Consider the following 24,809-nt stretch of genomic DNA (forward strand, 5'->3'; position numbering starts at 1 on the left):
ACGCAACATCCTGTGTGGTGGTAGGCAAGAGAGGGTATCTCCGTATTAAAGAGGAGAAGGCTGAGAACTCAGAGAGGCTAAGTGACTTACTCCAGGTCACACAGCCAATAGGAAGGAGCCAAAACTGCCCTGAGCTGGGCTTTGAGGATCTGGGTTGGGGGAGGCAGGATTCTGGGAGCCATGTGTCAGGGAAGGGATGGAGTGTGCATGGACACAGTGCAGAGTACCCAACTGAATCAGAATACAGCACACAAATGCAGTGAGCAACTTATTTCAGTCGAGCTGAACTGGGCTTCATCCCTGCTTGTGCCCTACTGGCTGTGTGACCTGGGACTAACTGCTTTGTCTGTCTCAAAGCCAGTGTTCCTGTCTGAGAAAGAGGCATGACACTATCACCTTCACTAGATGGTAATAACCCACAGCAAGAGGCACAGAGTGAATCCCTCATAAAGGCATCTGCAATTATGGTGGGGTTACTACACGGAGGGGACCGGGGATCTCGGGAAATGGTCCTTGTGTTTGGCTTCTCTTAGGGGCCTTGTTAGGATCAGAACTACTGGGCACTGTGAGAGAGACAGTCCCCATTTTCTGGGTGGAAAAATGTAATATATTTCCAAGGGAACTATTAATCCATTTTGCTGAAGTATTAGAAATATCTTCTTTCTCTTCAGGAAAATGTTCTGTTCCTATAAAAGAGGACCGGTCATAGCTTCCCCCAAGTCTCTTTGTGTCTTAGCCCCCATCACTCAGGGTGCCAGGACCATTGATGTCTTAAATGCCTGGCAGGCTGCAGGGACTAAATCTTCCCAGGCTTTAACCCATGGGCCAGGTTTATCTGAACTCCCTGTCTTGGCTGCTCAGAGCAAATTAACTGCTCCACTAATCAGTCTGCACAGAAGCAGATAGTTGGCAACCTGTGTGTGTGTGTGTGTGTGTGTGTGTGTGTGTGTGTGTGTCGGGGGGACTTGGGGGGAGGTGTAGATGTTGTGTCAAAACTGATAATGAAACTAGCAATGCAGAGCGTAGCTGGGATGTCCAATGGCATTTGTATCTATCCTGGACAAAGAAGGAGTTGGAATCAGGTTTTTGTTTTTGTTGTTGTTTTCACGGATTCACTGATGTGGCCAACTCTTCACTGGCACCTGCTTGCCCCTTCAAGCATTTTGGAGCCAGCAGCGGTATGGCAACACCAGAGCCAGAGATTTACACCTGGACATTAGCCCAAAGAAGAGGTTCTCACCTGTGTTCTGTGACCTCCGGGAGCCTCCTCCCGTGTACTGAGCATATTCTCTAGACCCACTACCAGAGGCATCACCATGTTCCGGACAGGCACAGACACTATTGTGGTTACTGGACTGCCACCTTTAATTGAGAGATTACTGAATCCTTAATGGCTTCTCTTGTTATTGATTAAATCAATGGATACCAAAGGACAGCTATTAGCCCATATCTGGCACATATTAAACTCTCAATAAATATTTGTTGAATAAAGATTGGTCCTGTAAAATTATTTTGTTTTTTTTTAATAAATTTTTTTTTTAATTTTTTTTTCAACGTTTATTTATTTTTGGGACAGAGAGAGACAGAGCATGAACGGGGGAGGGGCAGGGAGAGAGGGAGACACAGAATCGGAAACAAGCTCCAGGCTCTGAGCCATCAGCCCAGAGCCCGACGCGGGGCTCGAACTCACGGACCGCGAGATTGTGACCTGAGCTGAAGTCGGACGCTTAACCGACTGCGCCACCCAGGCACCCCCTGTAAAATTATTTTGACATTAAACAGGGTCTTTCCTTCTTGAGAAGGTGGAGTCCTGGGATCAAATGAGGTTTTCATCTGCACCCATGCATTCTGTTTCCATGACAGACATGGTTGTTTCCAGGGTATCCGTTCTGTCCTACTGTGTCTGTACATCTGTTCCATCACTTCATGTCCATCTGAAGCCGGAGTCCCTTGGGCCATCTCTGAGGTGCTTCAATCCTAAAAGTCTATGGAACTGCTGAACCCCAGGGATGGCAGGAAGACAGGACCAAGACCTTGTCTGATTCTGGATGCCCGGCCAAGCGCCTCAAACGGCAGGTCATCGGGTAAGCCCCGAGAGTCTCGGGGGCTCAAACAAATGAATCAGGTGTAACTCAGGCCTTTGAATCCAGCAAGTGTGGCAACTCAACCCACCATCTTTCGGGGTGTGTATTTCTCCAGCTGTGATGCCCATTAGCCAATCCTTCCCTTCTTCGTCATGTACAGGGCTTACTGATATTTGGATCCCTCTGTCCACTACAACGCATGTTCCTTTCTCACAGTCAACCTGATCCTTACTCTGCTCAGTTGGATTTTGTGGCTCTGAGAATCCGTAACAATGCCCAGCAAATCTCCCCAACCCCTAGGAAGCTGCTGCCAGGAACACATGTGCATGGGCTCACCCTGGAGGGCTCTAGCCCAACATTTAAATCACCTCTCGTGGGCAGGCATCTCAGGAGGGACCAGCTCACCTGGGATGGGTGGGTGTGTATGAAGGTGAGGAGCAGGATTATTGGGGTGCTTCAAAGGCTTGGGGGCATGGCTGCCAAGGAGAACCACATGAAGGAAGAGTGGGGTCAAGGGTTAAAAGAGTGGATTTGGTGAGTGGGACCCTGACCCTCAGAAGCAGCTCTCCCAACTAGAGTCGACCCTCTTCTGGCTTTGGGCATCCCCTTGGCAGTGCCTGCAGTTAGAGGTCACAACTTGGCACCAGGTTCCTTGCTCTGAGCTTCCTTGGGGGTAGGAAGCGTTGGGAGGTGCCCATGAACTACACCTTTGCTCTTTGGGACGATATTCAAATCATCATTACCATCAAAAGAGAGACAGATGCCTTTGCCTGCAAGAGACACAGAAGCTCCCCACCCCTGATGTCCTTGGGCTTGCCAAGTGATGGGGTCCCAGATCCCCTTTACAAGGACAACTGTCCTTTGCATGCACAATACCTCCTTCTCCTCAAGCCTCAGGAATGTCCAGTAGGAAAATCAGAACTAAGCCTCTTTCCAGAGCGTGATGTTTTGTGGCCCTATTTGACCTCTGCCAAAAGCACTGCTGAGAATCTCAGAGCACAGGACTTGAAGGCTCTGCCTTCCTGAGTGGTGGTGGAAAGCCTTTGAGGCTGGTATCCAGACCCTGGCACAGACGTCTGCATAGCTGGGGGTATTGGCTGTCAACGACCTGAGCTCATCTTGGCTCCATGGCTTCCCAAAGAGGAGCACTGAGATAAACGGCATAATAGGCTGGAGAGAGCACTGAATGGGGAGCCAGTCACAAGTCCTGAGTTCTAGTCTCAACTCTTCCACTTCCTGTGTGGCCTCAGCAAGTCACATAGCTTCTGTGAGCCAGTTTTCTCATCTGTAAAATTAAGCTGAGATCTACACCATCTACTTCATAGGGTTTTTTTTTTTTTTTTTTTTTTAGAAACGTGGCAACTATGAGGAAGATGAAGACAGTGCTGATGAGGATTATTATGAGATGGGGGTTGGTCTCCCCCCCGCCCCTTTCTCCCACTAGGTCTGCTCAGGTGCGCACACTCATCTTTTCAGGGAGTTAGACCCGATTCTTCTTAGATGCCAAGACAGTTCACCCAGAGGCTTACAGGAACGGTATGGGGAGGCTGCCAGGGCAAAGGTTTTCTAGATGCAGCCTGACTGTCGGTGGGGGTTAGAGCAGGTGTGAACTTGCAAGGTTTCCGCCTCCAGTTTGAGTACCTGAGAACACAGTGTTCAGTTCTGGGCTTTTCGTAGCAAGGTGGCTGTTGTCTTTTTCTGCTTTCCTGGGGGTGGGGAGGATACAAGTCTTCCCTGTGGTCTTCATGGTCCAGTGGCAACTTGAGGAAGCTGGGTCCTAACTCAGGGGTCTGGTCTGCTTCAGTTCCTGGTGCTCAGGGCCTCCTGAAGGCCCTGGCAGGGACAGGAGTGGGCAGCTGGACTCTGAGTGTGCCCAGTGTGCTACACCTTCTAATTTAGAACCCACCTCCGAGATGTTCTAGTCCAGCCCTTGGATTTCACCCTGCAGATACTGAGGTTAGGGGGTTCACAGTCCGAAGCCACATCGCTGTCTAATGGCCAAGCGGGGCTAGGATATGGCATTCCTGGGGTCCATCTAGGTTTCTTCACCTACAAGCTCCAGCCACTTAACCATGACACACATGCAGAACCTTCATAAATATTTCACAATATACTTTATAAGTATTTTATTTTGACAGTAAAACTACAAGGTCAGGATGTCCCCACTTAAGCAATGAGGATAGTGGGATTCAGAATGAGTAGATGTAGAATGATCTGCCCCAAATCAGTTGAGTTAACGACATGGCTGGCATGAAAGTCCCCCTCTGTGCTTGTCCCTGGTTTGGTTTTCCAGAGTCAACAGGTCACAAAATGGATTCAGGCTAGAGGACCCATTGCACAAGCCTTGCGCAAGCTCCCCAGGGGTGGCCTCAGCCATCGTCCACATTTTGTCCAATCTCTCCTGGCCATTCCCCCAGATCCAAGCCCAGAGGCCAACTCCCTTGGTCCCACTGAGTATGTTGCTTCTCAGGCTGTCCACTCCGGCTGTTTCCACCCTCTGCTCCATTCCCTGGTACAACCACTAGAAGACCAGTTCTCACTCACCGGGCGAGGACGGGTCTCCCGGAGGAAGGACTTGAGGTCTCCTCCCGCCATGAGCTCCAGCAGGATAAATCGGGGCAGGGCTTGCAGACTCACCCCAATACAGCGCACGATGTTCTGGTGGTTGAATTTGCTGCAGAGCAGAGGAGGGGGGGGGGGTAACCAAATTTAACGGAGCTGAGTCTGGGAAAATCTTAAGTGGGAAAAGCAGGATACAAAGTCATGTTTTCAGCAGCTGCATTATGTGAATGCATTCTGTAAATGTGGGTAGCATGAGCCGAGGCTGGGGAGAGTGTCACCCTTGAGCAGGTGGAAGAACCAGGGAGCGGGCGGGGTAAGGGGGGTAAGGGGGTAAGGGGGTAAGCGGGAGGTCATTCCGCGTGGGAGTGTAGGGTTGGAGGCTGGAGAGGTGCTCAGGAAGGAAGTAGGGTGGGTGGGGGAACAAGGGAGCAGCCAGTGTCTTGGACAGTGGTGCATGGGCTGCTCGCTAGGATTCACGTGTGAGTTCTTCGAGAAAGCCCTAGGCAGAGAAGCTGAAGAAGCTGCTTCCTCCAGGGACTGAGCGAGCCCTGCCACGTGACCGCATGTGAAGGAGAGTGAGGAGGACGGCCATGTGCATCCCCTTTGGGTGCTCACGGGGAGGTGCTAAGTCTGGCCAAGAGGTCCCAAGATTTGGGTTTTCTTTCTTTCTTTTTTAAATTTATTTATGAAAAAAAATTTTTTAAATGTTTTATTTATTTTTGAGAGAAAGAGAGAGAGAGAGAGAGAGAGAGAGAGAGAGAGCAAGCAGGGGAGGGACACAGAGAAAGGGAAACACAGAATCTGAAGTTGGCTTCAGGCTCTGAGCTGTCAGCACAGAGACCGACGTCAGGCTCAGATCCACGAACCGTGAGATCATGACCTGAGCCGAAATCAGAAGCTTAACCGACTGAGCCACCCAGGTGCCCCTGGGTTTTCTTGTTAATGTGGTCCTATTAGGACACATGGGGCCGTGGGGCTGGTGAACCCCGCGTGGGAACTGCACGCAGAGCTGAAGCACACACCTGGCTGTACACTGAAATATAGCAGTGATGGGTTTTCAGCAACAGTGAGATGGAATGATTTGGGTCTCCTTCCATATAATCTTATACTCTCCGAGCTATATTCAATAATCATGGATTACATGTGTAATCACAAAGTATGCTAGTTTTTAACCAAGGTGCTGAGCCTGCTCGTGGCGTCCTCCTGTGGCTCCAGGCACACCACGGGCACATCGCATACTGCCCTGGCCTTGTTCCCCTACCACTTTCGCCCGGGGCGGGGGGGCCCCAGGTCACCCCAATGTGTCAGGATGTTTGAGGCTCTCCAGTGTAACAGGAGGCCATGAGCGCAGCCAGATCTCAAGGTCAAACACCTGCATCCTTGTTAAGGCCATCTTCTGTCAGAACGCATGCCCTCTGGAGCTCTGGGCACTTAGATTCCTAGCGAGGGGCCCCAGAGCCACATGTTGAAGGGTGCAAGCCCGGTGTGCAACAGGGTGTGGTGGCCTCCCTCATGTTAGGGATGCACTTCCTTTACATGAGATCTAAGAGCTGGGATTGGTGAAGGGCCTTGTGGAAGGCTTACTTGCAGGGAAAATGTATCTTCCACTGTCAAAAACTAGCATGCTCTATTAAGAAAAAGGGGGAAAAACCCAACAGATGACACAGGGGTGCTAGGTGAAGGCAGAGGGATATCTATTGAATTATTAGGCCACAGAGGTTTTTTTTCCTCAGACAACCACCTGGGGCTATTCGCTCTGGTAAGATGTGCCAAGAATTTTAGGGAGTCCCCTGGTGGAGAGGAAGGGGATGCTGGAGGACAGTGCTGTTTCCCTTGGAGACAGTTAGACAGGACCGTCTAACAGGGATGGGGGCGTCTCTCTGTGGCTTTACCTGATAATCAAGGCTTCCATGAGGAAATCCAGTTCATCCTGTTCAGAACACACCTCAGGCAGCGTCTGGACACAGAAGGGGAGGGTGGAAAGGGGGAGAAGGCTGTGAGCAGCAGGGGTGAGAGGCTGTCGGGCGAGAGCTGAGGCCCACAGAGACTGCTGGTCAAGGTCAGGCCCGTGATGGAGCCTGCCTCTTACCTTTACAGCTACTTGCAGGGGGCTTGGGTCACTGGGCACTCCAGACACCTGACCTTCATACACCTCCCCAAACGCACCATGGCCCAGACCTCTGTGCAAAGGAAAAGGCAAGATGAGGCAGGGGGGTGGGTCATGAGAAAGAGGCACACAAGGGGCAGGGGTCACGTACATGCTTAAGAGTAACACCCTCGACCTGGCTTTGCCGTACCATCCCAGGCCTCCTACTGGTTTATCTGAAAAGTGGCAAGAAAGGTTCCAACAGGATTCAGAACACTGGTTGAATGTCCATTCACTCAATGAAGACTGAGTTTTTGATATTTGCCAGTGTCATAAAAGTGACTAAGACATGCCCTGCCTGGGGAGAGGCTCCTGATCCCTGGGGAGGGACAGGTCACGGGCAGACACTCCCGTAAAGCGAGCTCAGTGAATGATGGAGGAAGGCATGGAGTGCTCTGGAAGCTCAGACGAGGGGCACGGTGCTCCCCTAGAGGAGGGAGGGACCCAGAAGGCTCGGGAAGGAGTGCTTCGTTGGATTCCGAGGAACGCCCTGATTCCCTCCTATCTTGTCTTCTTCTCATTGTACAAATGCCATGAATGTATAGGATGTGAAGCAATTAAATACCTCCTCAAATGGCCCTAAACATTAACCCTTCTCCCTCTGGGAGGGCTGGAAATACCCCGAGCGGTTGCTTTGCTGGCCTCTTGTGCCTAGAAAGATCCGTGGTGCAGGGATGACATCCAGCCCCCTAGAACTCCCTCACCCCACCACCCCGGAGGACAGTGGTGGGGCACTCACCGGATGAGGGTGATGTTCTTCCGAGGCACCTCCTTCAGGTCACTGATGGAGGAGGTCTTGCCAGCAAAGCAGTAGTTGGGGTTGTAGTCAGTCATGATGGTCGAGGTGCAAAGCTTGCTTAGCTTGTACTCAGGGCTCTGAAGCTCCATCTGCATGGCTCGCAGCTCCTGGTGCTTCCGGCGGTACACTACAGACAGACGAAGGTCAGCTGCAACGTGGCCTGGACCAGGCAGCCTGGCCCTTGAAGCCTAGCTCAGGCCACCTCCTCCAGGAAGCCTTCCTGGATTTCCACCTCCTCCTCTGGGACCTAAACATTTCCATCGCACTTAGTAACACTAACAAAATGATTATGGATATGAAAGCATCCCTTAACTGACAGGTCACTTAAAGTTAGTGTAAAGTTTAAAATCATATAAAGGGGAAAGATTTTAATGTGTCACGCAGGGGCAGAAACCCATTAGTTGGAGGTCCTCTGAGAAGCAGACCCAAGGTGGGATTAAACATGCAAGGATTCCATCCGGGGAAATGGCTGAGAGGAAGAGGGGAGGGAAGACCGAGAGAGCCATCAGGCACTGACCCCAAGTGTGGGAGCTTGAGGGAAGGGTGAGTAAAGACCTGGACAGCTACACAGTCTAAAGAGTTTTCAGCAAGACCGCTGAAAGGTCTGGAGCCAAAGTCAGCCATCAGAGGGGTCCTGTGTCTCCCAGGAATGGGCCTGCCTTAGAATCTCTGCTAAGCCCTGTCGTTGGGTGGGACAAACATGGCAGTGGAGTTGAGAGTGCATCTGGGTCTCTTGATCACTTATGCTTCCCGTAGTTGGAAACTGCCCAGCCACGGGGAGAACTGCCACAGAGTTGAGGAGGTCTCTCGCTGGTGCCTGAGGACCTGCATTCTAATTCCACCTTTATCACTTACAAGCTGAGCAACAGTGTGAGGTCATGTGACCTCTCTGGACCTCAGCCCCCTTCTCTGTCAGCAGAGACAGTAACTCCTGCCTGTCCCCTACGCTCCCCACCCCCCACCCCCTCGGGAGGTCATAATGAAGTGAATTCACCAACAGAAAATGGTTTTGAAAAATTTTAAAGAGCTCTACCAGTGCACGTGATCATTACCCCTGCTATTGCTATATGTGAGAACATCCTGTAGGGCAAAGTTCACTGGAGGCGGAACAAAACTGAGATGCCCAGGGTGGATTCTGTTTCTAAAGCTTGGCCCCATCAGTTACGGGCCAGGGCAAGTGGGTCAGCTGCTGTGTGCTCAGTCCCCTCCTCTATGAAATGCACCAACCGTGATCGTAGGCTTAAGTGAGGATTGGGTGAACTAAAATGTGTAAATCGCCTGGCACGTAGGACGTGTGCAAGTGTTAGCTCTCCTTATCCTGTCCCTTTGAAGGATGGCATCATTTGGGAATAACACACGTTGCCATCTCCCTGACCACCCCCAACCCCCACCGCCCACTGTGAAGGGTCTAAAAGTGTTGCCTGTGCGGATCTTCCCCCTCTGCCTTCCTTCGTGTACCTACCCACCTGCCCTGGGCATTGCCAGAGTAAGAACCTGGCTGGACCGCGCTGAGCCCTCTGAGACCTGCCTATCAGCTCACCTTGGCTCACAGGCGTAACAGAAACACTTAGAAAGCAACTTTGCATTGTCTGCTTGAGATGGGGAATGGTGGGGCTGGCGGTGGTCCCTGGGGAGTGAGCCAAGCCACGTGTCCACTGAAGCCCATGTCTGATGACAGCCGAAAATGAACTCTGGGGGTGGGAGTGAGCTTTGGCTACTGTGTCCCCTCTGCAGAGTGCCTCCCCACCTCTCCTAGAGCAGCCAGGAGGCCTTACAGGGGGTCGAGGGGTGGCATCAGCAGTTCCTCTAGGGAGCCAGGGGGCTGGGAGAGGGGGCTTCGGTTTTTGGCCTGGCCTGGGCTGCTCTAATCACCACCCACCCAGAGTGATACCTTGGCATCCATGGTAAAGCCTGAAATGCTGTTCTGTTCTGCCAGATCTGCCTTCCTGCCACCTCCCACCCCCTTGGAAGCCCCGGGACTCTGGCACACTCACCAATCATGATGCCTGAGAAAGCCAAGACCAGGGCCGCCACAAGGGCTGAGGTCACGACAGACAGGACCAGCGAGAGCGGCAGGTGGGGCTCAGGTGTGGGGGACACTGCAAGACAGGATCCCATGGGGCACCAGTGACAATGCTGATTGTCCTACGAGCTAGCTCCAAGAGAGAAATGCCCTCCCCAGCCAGGACAAGTGCCACCCACTCCTCCTCCACCTTGGGGGCCTTTGTTTGCAGAGAGGGGGGGCAGGAAGTGGGGTCAATCTGGTTTACAACTTTCAACAGTAGCTTTTGGTTGGAGGGAACATGTGACAGGGATAAATATCAAATTCTGGACATCGATCCTAAGCATCAACTGCACAAGGACAGGATGAGGGTGGGAAGGCGAGCCAATAGTGGCTGTAGAAGAGATTCAGAGGACTTAGGGGACCACAGACTCGGTATGACCCAGTAACTGAGGGTGACCGTCAGTAACACTTGGAGGCTCATCACTGCCTGTAGTTCTGCAAGCACTGGGCCCCGAGTGCAGAAGCGGGGTCCGGGTGCACACTGGCACAGACCACTCTGGGACATCCTGCCTGGTCCTGGGCACTACATCTCAAAAGGACATTGGTATCGGAACGCCTGCAGACACGGGACACGGGATGGGGAGGAGACAAAACTGTTCTGTGTGAACTGAGGGAAACAAATGGGTTGTTTCACCTGGAGGTTTGCAGGAGAACAGAGCCCTGTCTTCAAACGCCTGCAGCATCTGAAAGGCTTTGCGAGTAGTAAACCTCAGGGTGGAAATTGAAAGGAACAGGGTCTGACTTTGGAACTCTGGAGGGGACAGCGTGCCCTGGGGGTGTCGATGGCCCAGGCACTGGGGGTGTTCCAGTGGAGACAGGATGGCCCCTTGGTGAGTACGTGAGGGCCCACACCCTGGGACAGGGGTGTCACTAGATGTGTTGGGGCTCCTTCATCAGCCACGACCTGCCTTTCACACACAGGTCCCTTTGCCCAGTCCTTAGAGCACCCGTGTTGGGGCAGGCAGATGGGGGTCAGAAAGCCAACAAGACTACATCTGAGGTGTTCCAGAATCATGGAAACCAGCGGTAGCCGCCATGGGCTCACAGTCTGGGCCCCTTCTCTGTCACCTCCTTCAACTCCCTCTTACCAATGCAGGAGACACCATCCTCAGCCAGCACTGTCCCATGGTCACAGAAGCAGATGACCTTGTGGCTCTCGGGGTCCATGTGGCACTCATCTACCTCACAGTGGCTGCAGTTTAGGTAATGCTTAATATTCACTTCCCCATGGCCCTCCATCACTGGTGACAAGAAGGGAGGATCAGCCTCAGGTGGAGGCAGCAAAGACCACATTGCACCCCATTCCCGGCCTCGGTGTTTTATCTCCAGCTGGTCAGTGCTGGCTCTCTGGTCCCTGTCCCTATGTCCCACTGATGCCACTGAAGCACCACTGTGTGTAGGGAAGTCCCTGATGCATCTGATGGAGCTCAGAGGACACGTGGCTGCGTTTTTGTAGGCAGATGGGAAGGTCCAAGTGCATGACCCTCAGGTTGGTTGGCACAGGTAAGGGGACTATCACTGCTGCATTTTCTAGGTCCCACCTGTCTGGAAGCCAGTCTTCCACCTCCAAGTGCATATCGGGCCACACATCCTACTTCCAGAAAAACTTGCTGAGATGAGTGTTAGGAAGACTTGCCTGTAAGGGACCCACAATCATGCCTTTGTACGTTGGCCTCATGCCAGTAGCCCTGAGGTTTTATCTGGTGGAAGAACTGGCCTGAGGAGGTCGGTTCTGCCTCCTGGCAGAGGCGATACCTTTTAAAGCTGGGGTGTACAGGATGCCCAGTGGACTGATGAAGGAAACCCCGTCCTCCCCGTCCATCTCGGGGTCATTGTTTGAGGCCGCGTTGCCGCCTGTGCCAAACCAGAGAAGAGTTTAACGCAGAGAGGCTCGGGCCCAAGTCTCAACACATCTGCACATCAGCGGGGCATGCATGGGCCTTGGGGTGGTGAGGGGCCTAGGGGCGGGGCGGTGGGGAGGGAAGGGAGGCCCGGGGCACAGGGGCTGTGCTTGGGGTTTGGCTCAGGTAGATGCTGCGTGTGAGGACCACTTTCCCTCCAGGTCCAGGCCAGCTCCCACCAGGGAGTCCCCACCCCTGCACGGGGCTGCTAGGAAGCAGTTCATGTGAACAGAAGTCAGAAGAGGTCTAGTGTCCCCAGGCTGGATTAGACCCTTGGCACCTCTTCCAGGACTGGCCAGGGCAGTGGCACTGAGGAGTTGCTCTCCAGTCCCATCGCGTAAGGGGTGGACAGGGGGGCCCCTGTGCCGTTAGGCTCCTGTCCCTCCTTTCAGCTGGGCTGGGTCATCTTTGGGCTCCCCCCTCAGGCTCCTCCCACCCACCCAGAGTTTGGGAAAGAAGAGCATCTGGTTAACACGAGCATCTTACACACAGCGTGAAGCAAAACAGACAGAACATCACAGCATATGCATGCATTGTGTCCTAATCTGTGGGGAGGGTGGAGCTGCTATCTCCCAGCCTCTCGGCTTCAGAAGGCTATTCTGCTCTGCTCTGAAGCTCGGAGGAGAGCTGGGGCCAGTGGCCGGCTGCTGGCTGAAGAGTTTGGGCTGGTGCTGCCCATCAGCATGGAGAGGGGTTCTGGAAGCTGGTGGGCTGGGGCAGGGAAGGGAAGACTCAGGCCAGGCCATCCAAAGGGAGGCACGGGGCTGGGGAGTCTGGCCTCCAAGGTTCTCGTGCCAGCACGAACTGGGGGTGGCTCAGAGAACAGCCCGGGGAAATCAAAGCCCCTTTAGCATTGGCTTTGGGGGAGGGGGGGCCTCAAGAACACATAAGATCTTGAAGCTGTTGCTACTGAAGCCTAGAGGCAGGATGCTGGCTCGGAAGGCAACACCCTGCCTCTGGCTGGTCCTGTGGGGCTGAGAGGTAGGCGTGCACAGTGACATCACAGTCCACAGGTGAGGTGGGCCGAGGGAGGGGCAGGTGAGGGCGAGGGAGAGGACAGGGAGTACCTAGGACTAAGAGGGGAGGGAGTGACACCTTGAACACGAATCATCTTTACCTATATATCCTCCGCCTCCTCCACCTGAGGAGCACCCCCCTCCACCCCCTCCGAAACCCCCTCTTGTCTCCCACCCCCACTTCTTCATGGCCTGGGGGCAGGAATGTCCTCCGGTGGCACCCTCCAGCAAAGATTTTCCAGACCAGAGCAAGGAAGTGTTATCATTCCAGCCACCTCCACCACCTGCAGGAGACACGGAGAAAACCCCAAGTGAGGATGCTGGCCAGGTGAGGTCAGCCGCTGGATCTGGCAGAGGAAGCAGGATGCAGTATGCTCTGAGGATGCCTGCTCCCGCTCCAGGGCCTGTGGGGCCTGGGGGCTTCAGAATCCACGGGGGGGGGGGGGGGGAAACAGGAGCCATGCCCTTTGCCCTAGTGAGACCTGCTTTGGCCACAGACATACATATCCAGATGGGACCACGCCTCACACCCCTGCTTCCCATCAGGCCTTTGGATTAAAAGTTGGGGAGTGTTCTTTGTTAGGGATGAGGGAGGGGGGGACAGGTAGCATGACAACTAAACCCACTCCTCTGCCTTTTTTTCATGCCCCCAACCCCTGAAGTGCTGGGACTTTGTTTCATTAGTGCTTCCCATCCAACAAGAACTGGGACCCACCGGTCCTTGGGCAGCCAACTGTCAGAGCCCCGCTGGGGTCACCGCAGTGAAGTTCTTTTGCAGGAACCCTGGATTAGGCCAGACAAACCAATGGGCTTTATTGCTTCCTGGACAAGAACTTCTCCATTCTGAGCCTCAGTTTCCTCACCTGTGACTTGGGGATAATAAGACTTGCCTCATTGGGTTGATGTTTGGACCAAAGAAGACAACGAGTGTGCAAAATGCTTCAGAAGCCACGACGTGTAGGGATTGTTGGGCATGAGGTGAACATGTGTGTGCACAGGGTCTCACGCTCTGAAGCTCAGGAAAGGTGATGGGGTTGTGGGGGGTTGAGGCGGGGGAGGAGTTGGGGGAAGGGATGGGCAGTACCCTTGGGAAGACAGCCACCATTGGAGCTGGGCTTCCTAAGGCCTGGGGGCTACTTTGAACTCTTGCAAAGGAAATGCTATTTACAGAACTGAGGTTGAATGCAATTTTATATTAAGGCCACAGGCTGATTACAATCAATCTCTTCTGCTGGCCCCTGAGATTCCGGGACCCCCATTCTCTCCCCTTATGTTGTTTTGTATGATATTTCAACAGGCACTCTACTCCAAAAGACCCCAAAGTCCTTTCTGTTCCAGCAGATGGTGGTAGCAAGGACCTGGAGAAACAGCAGTGCTTGAGTCTGCGGAACCATGAGGGTTAACTGGCCGGGAAGGGCGGTCTGGAAGAATGAGTGGCAGAGGTTCGTCTGGACCCCGAGGGGGCAGCAGAGGGATGTCTACCTGGGGGAGCTGCAGCTGGGGATCACCACTGTGCTAGAGAGAGGGAGCTTCGTTTTAGGAGAGGAGGCCAAGGTCAGGAACAAGCTCAATCTAGAATGGACAATCAGAGCTGAATTGAGGCCCCCAGGCAAATCAGCTTTGAAAGCTATAGGCTGCTGGCTTCCTTTCCTCCAACTGAAGGGCAGAATGTGGGCCTTTCAGGGCCATTGACATCTCGTGGCTAAGGGAAGGCCCTCCAGCTCCATTAGGGACCTGAAGCAGGGGCCATGAGACCTGGCACCATGTCTGCCCGCCCTCCCCTGTGCCCACCCTCCCTCCCTCCCCTGCACCTGCCACTGTACCCTTGCGCCCTGCAGGGTTCCCGGCTGAGATGGTTTCTAATCCCTCACTCCATCTTACAGCTTTTAAGCAAATGTGTGGAAAAGAAAACAATCGGCATAAAGAGAAAAAGACCCAAATGAACCACAGCAGTGTTTTAAACAATGGACTGAGTATGAAACAGTTTGGCTATTTGGAGAAAAAAAAAAATCTACCAACTCTATGAGCTCATTGATTCTTCTGTAAAATGGGAATAATAGTACAACGGGAAAGCCCTGCGGGTGGTGCTGAGAAGCACACGTACAACAGATGTGGAAGTGCTTGCAGAGTTCTTAACTGCCGCTGTGAACATCGCTGGATGGTCTTCACCAAGCACCCAAGCCCTACTCCCACTCTCCCTTCTCTTCTAGCCATCTCTCACTTGTAGGGAAAGTTTGAGGACTTGTTTTCATTAATCTCAAATCTTATATGCCTTCTGAGATCCTTGGTCTGATTGTGGAGAAAAGAAAATACAAAAATGAACTGCATTTTCTCGTCAGACACGGCGTCAACGTCTGTCTCCTATTTCTGTGTGGCTGGCTCTCACTAACGAGCACGGATTGCCAAACCGTGGCGATTCCAGAAAGAGATTTTCCAGCGGGATGTGTGATCTGGTAGCCCAGGGCCTGGAGGCACCGACCGGAGGGCCTCCAGGTGGGGGGAGGGGGGGCGCCCTGACTCTGCCCATACTTCTTCCATCCACTCATATCCAGTTGGATCTGATGAAGTTCAGGGAGGCTGGGCTGCCCGTCCTAATGCTGCTGCCTGTCTCCTTTTCCCAGTGGCCCGCCATCCAAACCCCAGGTCAGTGAAGATGACTCCAGGTCCCTGAGCCGTGGGATGCCCTTCCTCCCTGGTACCAATATTGGTACCAATATCCAGAGCTCCCAGCTTCTCGAGTGCCAGCAACCAAGATGCAGGTGCAATGACAACCGGCCGAGCCCAACCTCTTGCGGTCCTGGGGGCACGTCCTGGGAAAGGGCGGGCTTGCGGTGCCTTACCTGCGGCTCCGGAATTGCCATTGAGCCCCAGAACCGAGGAGTTATTTTCCAGTCTCTCTGGGTGGAATGTGTCTGTCTTGGCCCCGTAGGCCCTGCCGCCACCGCCAGCTGCAATGATCAGGGGCACTGGAACGCCATCCTTCATCTGCCGGGGGAGATGTTCAGAGACTGAGAAACAGAGCTGGGCTTCCACTATGGGGATCTCTGAGCCACTTCAGTGTTTAAAGTGTCTGAGCGCTTGCTGGGCCGTGGGTGACATCTCGGTGGTCTGAGGGGTCTGACCTCGTGCTACCGCCACCCATTAGCTCTCACCCACCCCCCTTCCCACCCTCCCCCAGCTCCTGAATCAATCAGGGTTCAATCAGAGAAGCCAAAGCACCGGGAGATATAAATATACCAACACCAGGAGGTGGGGATGGGGCTTTTCCTGAAGCTTCTCACACTAGCCTCAGAGGGCTGGGTGCTGGTGCTCAGAAGCGGGTCTCTCTGCTCCCACTTTCCTCCCCGCTCTCCAGGGTTTCTGGCTTTGACCTCCACAACTTCAAGATTAAGCCCTCGGCATCACTGTCCTGGCGGAAGGACCGAGCAAGAAGCCTTGGCCTGGGTTTCATCATGTCAGAAACCCCACCTTAGGACAGAGGAGGGCACCAGGAGACCCTCTGGAACTCTGGGGTAGGGCCTGCCTGGTGACATCAGCGAGAGAAGAACCTGCTGGTTCTTGGACAGACAGGGACCCTGATGTCCCTCTGGGCCTCGGTTTGCTCATCTTTAAATGGGGCTGAGGACACCTGAGGTGTTTCATCCCCAGGGCCATCGTGAGAACCCACTGTGGTGGGTCCACGATTCGCGGACATCACCACCCATGGGAAGCTGGCACAGCTGACCTTACCTTAAATACGTAGGTGGCTCCGCCCCCTCCTCCGCCCCCTCCTGCCCACTCATGCACACTCCTGTTCACGCGGATTTCTTCTTCTATCACGTTGTTCTCTCCAATGCAGACTTTCTGGATTAACCGGTTTGTCTGTGGGAACAAAAAGCACCTCAGGTTTGTGTCCAAGGTTCTCTACTTCCCAGCAGACAGACCTTCTATGCTTAATGACAGGCTCTGAAGACCTCTCAAATAGCTTACAGTTGAGTTGAAGAGAGAAAAAACAAAATCTATACACAAGTAACTGTCACTAGGGAGTAGAGAGAAGGACGACAGGATAGCTTAGCTGGAAAATGCATGGGAAGTTGGGGGAGGGAGAGTGATTTTGTTGCTGACGTGATCAAGGAGGCCTGCCTGTAGGAGGTGTTTAGTTGGGCCTCCAAGCATAGGGAGATTTAAAACAGAATGGGGAAAGGGCATTCCAGGGGAAGAGAGCAGCATGAGCCCAGAGAGAAGGAGGTGAGGGGGGGCGGATTTGAGGAAACGCACAAAGAGTCTCTTTGGCTCAGAAAAGTCCACCTTAGGATCCTCTGGACTCTGAAGGGGGAATGGCCAAGGCCCTCGGTGGGGAGATAGCGCAGAGGAAGTGTAAATGTGAGTGGGTAAGGAAATACAACTGGACAGTCAGACAATGGCCAGAAGCCTTGAATCCAACCAGACTTCATTCTCTAGGCAGCGGCGAGCCCTTGAAATAAATTTTTGCGAAGTTGCCATTTTGAAGTATCATGGGAAGAGAACACAACAGTGTGAGGCCAGGCTCAGATTTTACTCCCAGTCCATCTGCAGGAAAATCATGTCTCCATTTTGGACATCTCTTTCCTCCCATCTAATGTCCCACTTCTTGCCTCCAGAAATCCTCTGGCACGGCTCTAAATGGAGCTCTCTGTATTCATCCTGGAGAACAGGGTGTGACCCCAGGAATCAGCAGACACCCCTGGGGGACCGTGGAGGAGGTGCTCCACCTCTCCGACCTCCAGGTGTGGGATGGGAATACAGACACTGCAGGCATCTTTACTGAGGATGGTACAGACAGGTGTCTGGGATAGTATGTCACAAGTTAGGGAGCGAATAAATGGCTGTTGTTATTTTATATAGATGTACTCTGGGCCTGCACGTGGTCCTGGTGTGGGCCCAGGCATCTGGGAGTCCCTGGGGATGTGCAGGAAATCCCTGTGGCCCAGGATCCTGGAATCCCTGAATAAAGAAGGTAGTGCTTCAGGAACAGCCAGCCGGCTCGTCAGGCACAGCAGCTAAGAAGAACACTCCAAACATCCACCCAACTTCGGGGGAAAATGGCTTTCCTTTCACTTATTAGAAACAAGGCCAATAAAACATCACATTTCCATTGAATGCTGCTGTGTAACCAGCCAGTGGACGTGGCAATTCATCTTGAGCCACTCCTTATGCTAAAGCACTCAGGGGTGCCGGCAACGAGTACTAGAGAAATTTCCAGATAGATAGCCAAGATGCAATTTGTTTTATGGCATTTTGGATTTAATGATGTAAATAATTTGATATTTTTTAAAGTGGATTTAGTGTGGGTGGAAGCTTCTGAATTGCTGTTGTCGAGAGCTGACATTTCTCCTGTGTGTGTGCAGTGCTGTCCAGGTGGGGGATGGTGGGGGGAGGGCTGCTAACTGCTGCCTGGGGTGGACATGAAATGTCAGGGCATGCTGCGAGGGCTGAGCCCGGGGGGCAGCGGACCCAAAGGTGGGCTGTCTGCTGGGCAGAGCAGAGCACAAAATACGGGGTCCAATCCGGCTTCTTGACTGGCTCTGTTGGAGATTTGCTGAGCCACGTTGGGTGAAGCATCTCACCTCCCTGGCCCTGCTTCCTCCAGTGTAAATTGAGGGGCTGCCCAGTATGAACCAGTGGTGCTAAGAAGGTCCATGCCCTCAGACCCTACTTTCTTCCTCCTCTCTGCCCAGCAGCAGTGAGGCCTCAATTCCTTGGGAATGCCTTCTTCCTGTGAACAGAATCTGCAGAGGGCTGGAGATTGCAGGAGTGGGAAGGAGGGAACCATTGGGCTAGTGGATGGCCTTTCGTCTAACCAGAGCTGAGACTCTCGCCCATCCCCCGTTGCCCCTGGGCATCTCCTTTAAGTTGCATGGGCTGCGAAGAAGGGTGGATTCTCAGCCTGCCTCTTGCTGGACCCAGCAGCAGTATTTGGCAGACTTGCTCATGTCTCCATGATAGACTTTTTCACGTGACCTCCAGGAGACCACACCCTCTGGAATCTCCTCTGACCTCCATGGCTTGTTCCCCTCAGCCTCCTCTGCTCTTCTATTCTTTAACCTCTTAACGTTGGGGGGGTCCCCGGGGCTCAGTCTTTGGTCTTCCTCTTAATCAGTACTGCTCCTTAGTCAATCTCATCCTGGCTCAATTTTATGCTGACTTCTCCCAAATTTCTATCTCTACTCTAGACCTCACTCTTGGAGTCCAGTGGCCCATCTCCATTGGCTACTGGAAATCTCCACCTGGCTGTCCACCAGACCTCTCCTAACCTTGCCCCCAATCTCCTTCCACAGCATTTCCGGCTCAGGTGACAGCAGCTCCCTCTTTCCTGTGACTCAGGTGCAATTCTTGGAGTCGTCCTTGATCCTTTTTCTGTCTCAGTTCTTCATCTAGTTGGACAGGAAATCCCTTTTGATTTCGCATTCCAAATATGTCCAGAATTCAGCTACTGTTGACATCTTTGTCCAAGCCATCATCATCTCTTGCCCAGACTAATGTAGTAAGCACTGAATTTATCGTGCTGACTCTTCCCTTGGGCCCAAGTGGACTATTCAGTCTATGGCCAGGGTGAGTCTTACAACAGGCAAATCACAGCAGCTCCTTATCCCACCTTATTCCCACCCATAGGCTCCAAACCCTCCTGTGGCTTAAAAATGTCCTTATGGTGGCCTGATCACTTCATCTCTCACATACTCTCCCTCTTGCTCCCCCAACTCACCCTGGTTATTTTGGGAGCACACCAGGCACACTCCCACCTCAAGGACCTGGCTTCTGCTTGGTTGGTGTCCCCAGATATTTTCCTGGTTCCATCCTTTTCAGGACTCTGCTCAGCTGTCATTTGTCCAATAGGCTTCCCTCGACCACTCTATGTATAATTGCAACCTGTCCCACACACCTGACTCTTTTTACCCTACTTCTGTTCACCGAAGCACTCTCACTTCTGGGTGTTCTGACTGACTGATGTTTACTAGCCATTGTTCATCCCTCCTCCCCCAACGGAAATGTTAGCTCCTTCAGGGCAAAGATCTTTCTTTGTTCATGGATATATATCAAGTTGCTAGAGCAGTGCCTGGCACAGAGAAGGTATTCGATAGATATTTGCTGAATACATGTGAATGAACTGGTGACTGTCTGGGTGTGGGCTGATGCCTCACAATATTTGCCTTGCGAGTGATGGTAGTTGTGACATTTAAAATTTAGACCCGTGGTTTTGCTGACTTGGGGACACCTGGCAAATGTCTGGACACATTTCTGATTGTCAGCACTGAGGGGATGCTACTGGCATCAGGTGGGTAGAGGCCAGAGATACTGCTCAAGAGCCTACAGTGCCCATCACAACAAAGACCCATTTGCTCCAAAATGTCAATAGTGCTGATGTTGAGAGACCCATCCCACCAGATCTGGTGGTCATGCCACCAGATGAGGCTTGGGAGGAACTGGAGAAGCAGGAGCTGAGGGGGTTTCCAGCGGCCAGAGCCCATCCCAGGCTCAAGTGTAGCCACGCACAAAGGAAGAACGACTCCACACAGGTGTATTATCGCACCAGGAAAGCTGCCAAACCCTGCAGTTTAATTCTTAGAGTGCACTCCATTCTTGAGGGGATCCTCTCTAGGCACCATGTTTCTGCCTGGAGAGGACTGGAGATTGAGTTAGTGCTGTGAATGAAGGTCTTTCTTTCTCTCTCTGCCAGTGACTCCCACGATGTGGAGCCAAAGGGAAGCCCCAGGACTAACCCCACCCCTTGCTCCTACGATGCCTGGCCCCACCAGCAGAGGGAGCTGCTCTCCGTCCCTGGCTGAGAATGGGCTTCTTCAGAGCTCTCCTTGTGGTTTCACAAAGTTTGAGAGCAAGTAGGTTGATTAATACAATGATAAAGTGCAGCAACCCTGAGGAGCAAGTAGATTACAATTGAATTAAAAAAAAAAAAAAGGACTTGGTCCTGTGAAAAGACATAACTGATTACAATCCAATCAAGTAAAAGTCCCTTGCAGAAGTCAATGCAATCTTTCTGCTTAGATGAAAGAATTACATTAGCACTCAATACATTCCTGTGGAAATTACAGCAGCCTGTAATTTAATGACTTAATATATTGTATCAGGTTGGAAAGTCCTGATTATAGTTGCTAAATAAAAGTTGGAGTCCAGACATTTCTCATGCACAAGATTGCACCTGCTAAGCCTCCTCCTGTTGCTTTGTTTTAACCCTGAAAGGTGGGGGTGGGTGTGGGTGTTGTGCTTTACTCCTCGCTCCCAGCCAGCGGCCCAGCTTTTAGGAGTCTTGAGTTTGTTTTGTGGAATTGTACTCCTTTCTGTGTAGTCCCTGTTCCCACATCTGTCCCCCAAGGCTACTCTTGAATAAGTTCTTACAGAAGGGACCCTGGGTCCTGGGCACTAGAACTCTGCACCCTGCCTTGGCCCCACCCTGGGCAGAAGCCGTGCTTCAGGTGAGCACCTAAGGTCAGTACCTAACGGTGCTGAGTTCCCTCCAGGAGAGCCGGCACCACCAGGCTCCTGTCTCCGCCAACACAGACAAGAGGCAAACACCTGGCGTGCTGGACTCTGCATGGTTGCTCCTTTGTTAGGCTTCAGGGTCTCCTTCTTCCGGCAATTTTAGAACACTGCTGTCTTTCTTAAGTTCTGCTATTGGAGAGCTCCCTGTTTGACAGGTGGATACTGCAATGGGGTCAGAAACCAGAGTGACAGGCTGTTTCTGGGACTACAGAGGATGGCAGTCTGGCTTGTTAGATGACAGGCTCTAAGTGGGGAAAAGGAAAAGGGCATAGAAACCGAGTCCCAGGCAAGCGCAGGGCACAGCACAAAGAAGAGCCAGAGCCTCTACTCTGTGCTGTATTACGAGTGGCTTTGGAAAAGTCCCTTCACCTCTTTGGTCTCCATTTTCTCATCTGTAAATTGGGGAGCGTGGACTGCATGGTGTTCTAGCTCTGATTCTAGGCTTTAATTTTTCTTTTTTGGTTTTAATCACCCAGATAATAAACATTATATGAATACGTTCTTTTTGTGATATCAGACATCACTAGTAAAGCAACCCCAACTCTAGTCTCCTCCTCAGAAGCAACCACTGTCTGGGGTGCCTGGGTGGCTCAGTTGGTTAAGCTACTGACTTCGGCTCTAGGTCATGATCTCGCAGTTTGTGAGTTCGAGCCCTGCGTCAGGCTCTGTGCTGACAGCTCAGAGCCTGGAGCCTACTTCAGATTCTATGTCTCCCCTTTCTCTATGCCTCCCCTGCTCACACTCTGCATCTCTCTGTCTCTCAATAATAAATAAACATTTAACAAATTTTTAAAAAAGGAAGCAACCACTGTTACCTGTATCTTTTGGAAATTTCCCTATGCGTTTATGTACAATTATGTGGCTATGAATCTGTTATTTAGAGCTGAGCAGAAAATGTTTAAACTGGTATTTTCCTGGGGCGCCTGGGTGGCTCAGTTAAGCATCCGACTCTTGCTTATGGCTCAGGTCATGATCTCATGGTTTATGAGTTCGAGCCCCATGTTGGGCTCCATGATGACAGTGCTGAGCTTGCTTGGGATTCTCTCTCTCTCCCTCTCTCTGCCCCTCCGCTGCTTGCTCGCTCGCTCTCTCTCTCTCTCTCTCAAAATACATAAATACACTTAAAAAAATTTAAACTGGTATTTTCCAGTTTTATAATAATGGGCTAAAGACGTTGGTGTCCTAGCAAGAAAGTTTAGGAAAAGGGCTTCAACCTGTAGTCTGCTGAGAACAACCATTCGCCCATTCAAGTTGGATCCAGCTTTTTAGTTTTAAGGGCTCCTCTTGAAATCCATGCCTCAGCCTTAGTTCCTGTGGGGAGGTGAAACCCCAACAGCCATACCGCCTACTTTCTTATGTACCCCAATGGGCCAGGGAATGGAGGGACATTTGCAGGCAGAACAAGGGCTGAGTCCTGCCATCTTTGAATATGAGCCCCCAGAAGAAAAGAGTCCAGATGCCCTGTGAGGGACCGCCCAGGTCCTGTTGAGTGTGAAGGAGAGGTCCCCACTCTGGGCACTCACGCTGGGACAGGCGTCTTCCCCCTGCTGTCCGACCAGGATATACAGCGTGTCGCCCTTCTCCAGGTTGAAGATGCCCAGCACAGACACGCCGTGGGACCGCATCATGGTGTTCTTCCCGCCTTTCCCGCCAGCAGCTCCGTAGCCCGAGATGCTGCAACAGAGCAGAGCACATGAAGACTGACTCCTTTCCTTCGAACCCAGCAGGTTCCAGTGGGCTCGGTGCACCCCATCGTGGTCCTGATGGTTCTCTCCCACATCATCAGGCCATGAGGTCAGCAAGGAGGGATCCTCTCCCCATGGTCAGAAGAGGACAGTCAAGTTTAGAGAGGGATAGGGAATTGCCTCATTCACAGAGGTAGGAAGGTAAAGAACTAATAACGGGTACAAAAGAGAAAGAAAGGGAGGAGAGAGGCAAACAGGTAGAGTCTGTTCTAATGTGGGGTGTTGGGGGGATGATTTCCTGAATGTCTGGGATTTCCCATTATGGTTTCTCTCCCTGTCCAAGATCAAAGGACTCATGTGACCTTAGACAATTGACTTAACTGTCCTGTTCCACATCTGTAAAATAGGGCTAGCAAGAGGACCTACCTTTTAGCCCATGTGTGTGTGAGGAGTAAAGGAATTAAGACAAGCAGCCATAGAATTGTGGCTGATACATAATAAACATTTATTATAATAGTAGTTATTACATATTATTATATTATACGATATATATGATTATAACTTATATATTATTATTATTATTAATGGTGAAGGTAGTAGTAATCGACTTCATACACAGTTTTAAAGTTTCCTCACCGGGTCTAGACACAAGTAAGCTCCACATGGAATGAGTGAGGTGAGCAGTGTTTCTGAGAGCAGGCTGCTTATTCCCATCCTACTAGCAACTCTTTCTAGAGCAATGTGTGGGCAGAAAACAAACAACCAATCATGAGAAATAAAAACAGAGTTGGGGGGGGGTGTGGCGGGATTATTTCCGCTGCCTCTTAGGCTGTTGAGATGAAGTCAAACAAGGATGGGAGAAAAAGAACTCAGTTGGTGACCCTTACCAGGAAAGTAGCGTGTCTGGAAGACAGCTACACACTAGCTACAAATGCCTCCCCAGAGATCATCTGCCAGGGAAAGGGACGGGGGAGGTTTTCACGTCCCTGTGCATTCAGATCCGAGGTCCTTTATGAAAAGCGTTCAGGAAGAGATGCAAGGCAGTTTTGTACGTGTGCACACACAGTGGCTTTCGCCACCTGCAATTCTAGGAAATGTTCCATGTTCCAAGCGTGTGAAGGGTCTCCTTGGGGCTCTCCTAAGGCAGCGCTAAGCCTCGTTCTGCAGAAAGAAGCCTGGAGGGCTGGCTGATTGCTAATGTAGCAGGTGAAGGACTGAGGTCTCCGTGGAATGCCACTGTGGGTCGCCAGGCACTGAGAGTAGTTCACTGAAAACTGATGTGGCTTAGGGCTGTGTGCATAAGGGGAGATGGGAGATGGGCTCCAGGCCCTCCTGGGGCTTAACAAAGAAACTAGAGAGACAGGCCTAGTTATGAGAAGAGAAGTCCCACCATAAAGGTGGCTATATCAGGGAGGCCAAGTGGAGGGACCAGAAGACTTTGAGTTCTATGAACGGAGTGGACTATTTCCTAGCTGTGTATCCTCTTAGAGTCCTAGCCTCTTCTGTAGTCAAAGAACCATATCTGTCTTTCTCATATGTTTTCACTCTTATGTGGATCCTGAGAAACTTAACAGAAGACCATGGGGGAGGGGAAGGGGTAAAATAAAGTTACAGAGAAGGAAGGAGGCAAACCATAAGAGACTCTTAAAAACTGAGAATAAACTGAGGATTGATGGGGGTGAGAGGGAGGGGAAAGTGGGTGATGGGCATTGAGGAGGGCACCTGTTGGGATGAGCACTGGGTGTTGTATGAAAACCAATCTGACAATAAATTTCATATTAAAAAAAAAGAAGAGCCATATCTTCTTTTCTGAACTCACAGGATAGAGGGGAGGTTAACATCAAACAGAGATAATGGGTAAAAGCATTGAGAAAGTGGCAGATCTCTGCACAAAGTCAGGGCATTCAGGTGTTCTGAGCCTGAAAAGGGAGACAGGACTATGACAGGCATTGTAGTAGTGGCATGCTCTGGTGGCACTGGGGGTGGCCGAGATGACGGACGGGTAGGACTCTCAGACAAGCAGAAACAGGTGGAGGG

At 51.9% G+C, this 24,809-nt stretch overlaps 1 protein-coding gene and 1 long non-coding RNA gene across 6 annotated transcripts in view; one reads left to right on the forward strand and one right to left on the reverse strand.

Annotated features, from left to right (window-relative positions):
* Positions 1–24,809, reverse strand: part of ALK (ALK receptor tyrosine kinase) — a 682,318-nt gene that overhangs the window by 22,209 nt on the left and 635,300 nt on the right. For 2 of the 4 annotated variants that reach the window (XM_040496415.1, XM_040496416.1), the window contains 11 exons: positions 22,611–22,761; positions 16,303–16,434; positions 15,414–15,558; positions 12,675–12,857; positions 11,412–11,510; positions 10,745–10,897; positions 9,586–9,690; positions 7,532–7,718; positions 6,736–6,826; positions 6,539–6,603; positions 4,629–4,758 (listed from right to left, as the gene is read on the reverse strand). In XM_040496415.1, coding sequence (XP_040352349.1) covers positions 4,629–4,758; positions 6,539–6,603; positions 6,736–6,826; positions 7,532–7,718; positions 9,586–9,690; positions 10,745–10,897; positions 11,412–11,510; positions 12,675–12,857; positions 15,414–15,558; positions 16,303–16,434; positions 22,611–22,761 — 1,441 coding nt within the window. Of the gene's footprint in view, positions 1–4,628; positions 4,759–6,538; positions 6,604–6,735; positions 6,827–7,531; positions 7,719–9,585; positions 9,691–10,744; positions 10,898–11,411; positions 11,511–12,043; positions 12,587–12,674; positions 12,858–15,413; positions 15,559–16,302; positions 16,435–22,610; positions 22,762–24,809 lie in introns of those variants that run through there. The other 2 variants (XM_040496417.1, XM_040496418.1) reach the window with 2 other exon arrangements.
* LOC121044301 (uncharacterized) lies at positions 10,918–14,918 on the forward strand. 2 transcript variants are annotated; one of them, XR_005797239.1, is made up of 5 exons: positions 10,918–11,159; positions 12,776–12,901; positions 13,352–13,598; positions 13,871–14,015; positions 14,457–14,918. It is a non-coding gene; the product is annotated as an uncharacterized LOC121044301 (long non-coding RNA). The 2 variants fall into 2 exon arrangements; XR_005797240.1 differs by having other exon boundaries at positions 13,915–14,015.

The sequence above is a fragment of the Herpailurus yagouaroundi genome, unplaced genomic scaffold, assembly GCF_014898765.1.
Source record: "Herpailurus yagouaroundi ecotype Mexico unplaced genomic scaffold, PumYag 188, whole genome shotgun sequence".
Classification (NCBI taxonomy): domain Eukaryota; kingdom Metazoa; phylum Chordata; class Mammalia; order Carnivora; family Felidae; genus Herpailurus; species Herpailurus yagouaroundi.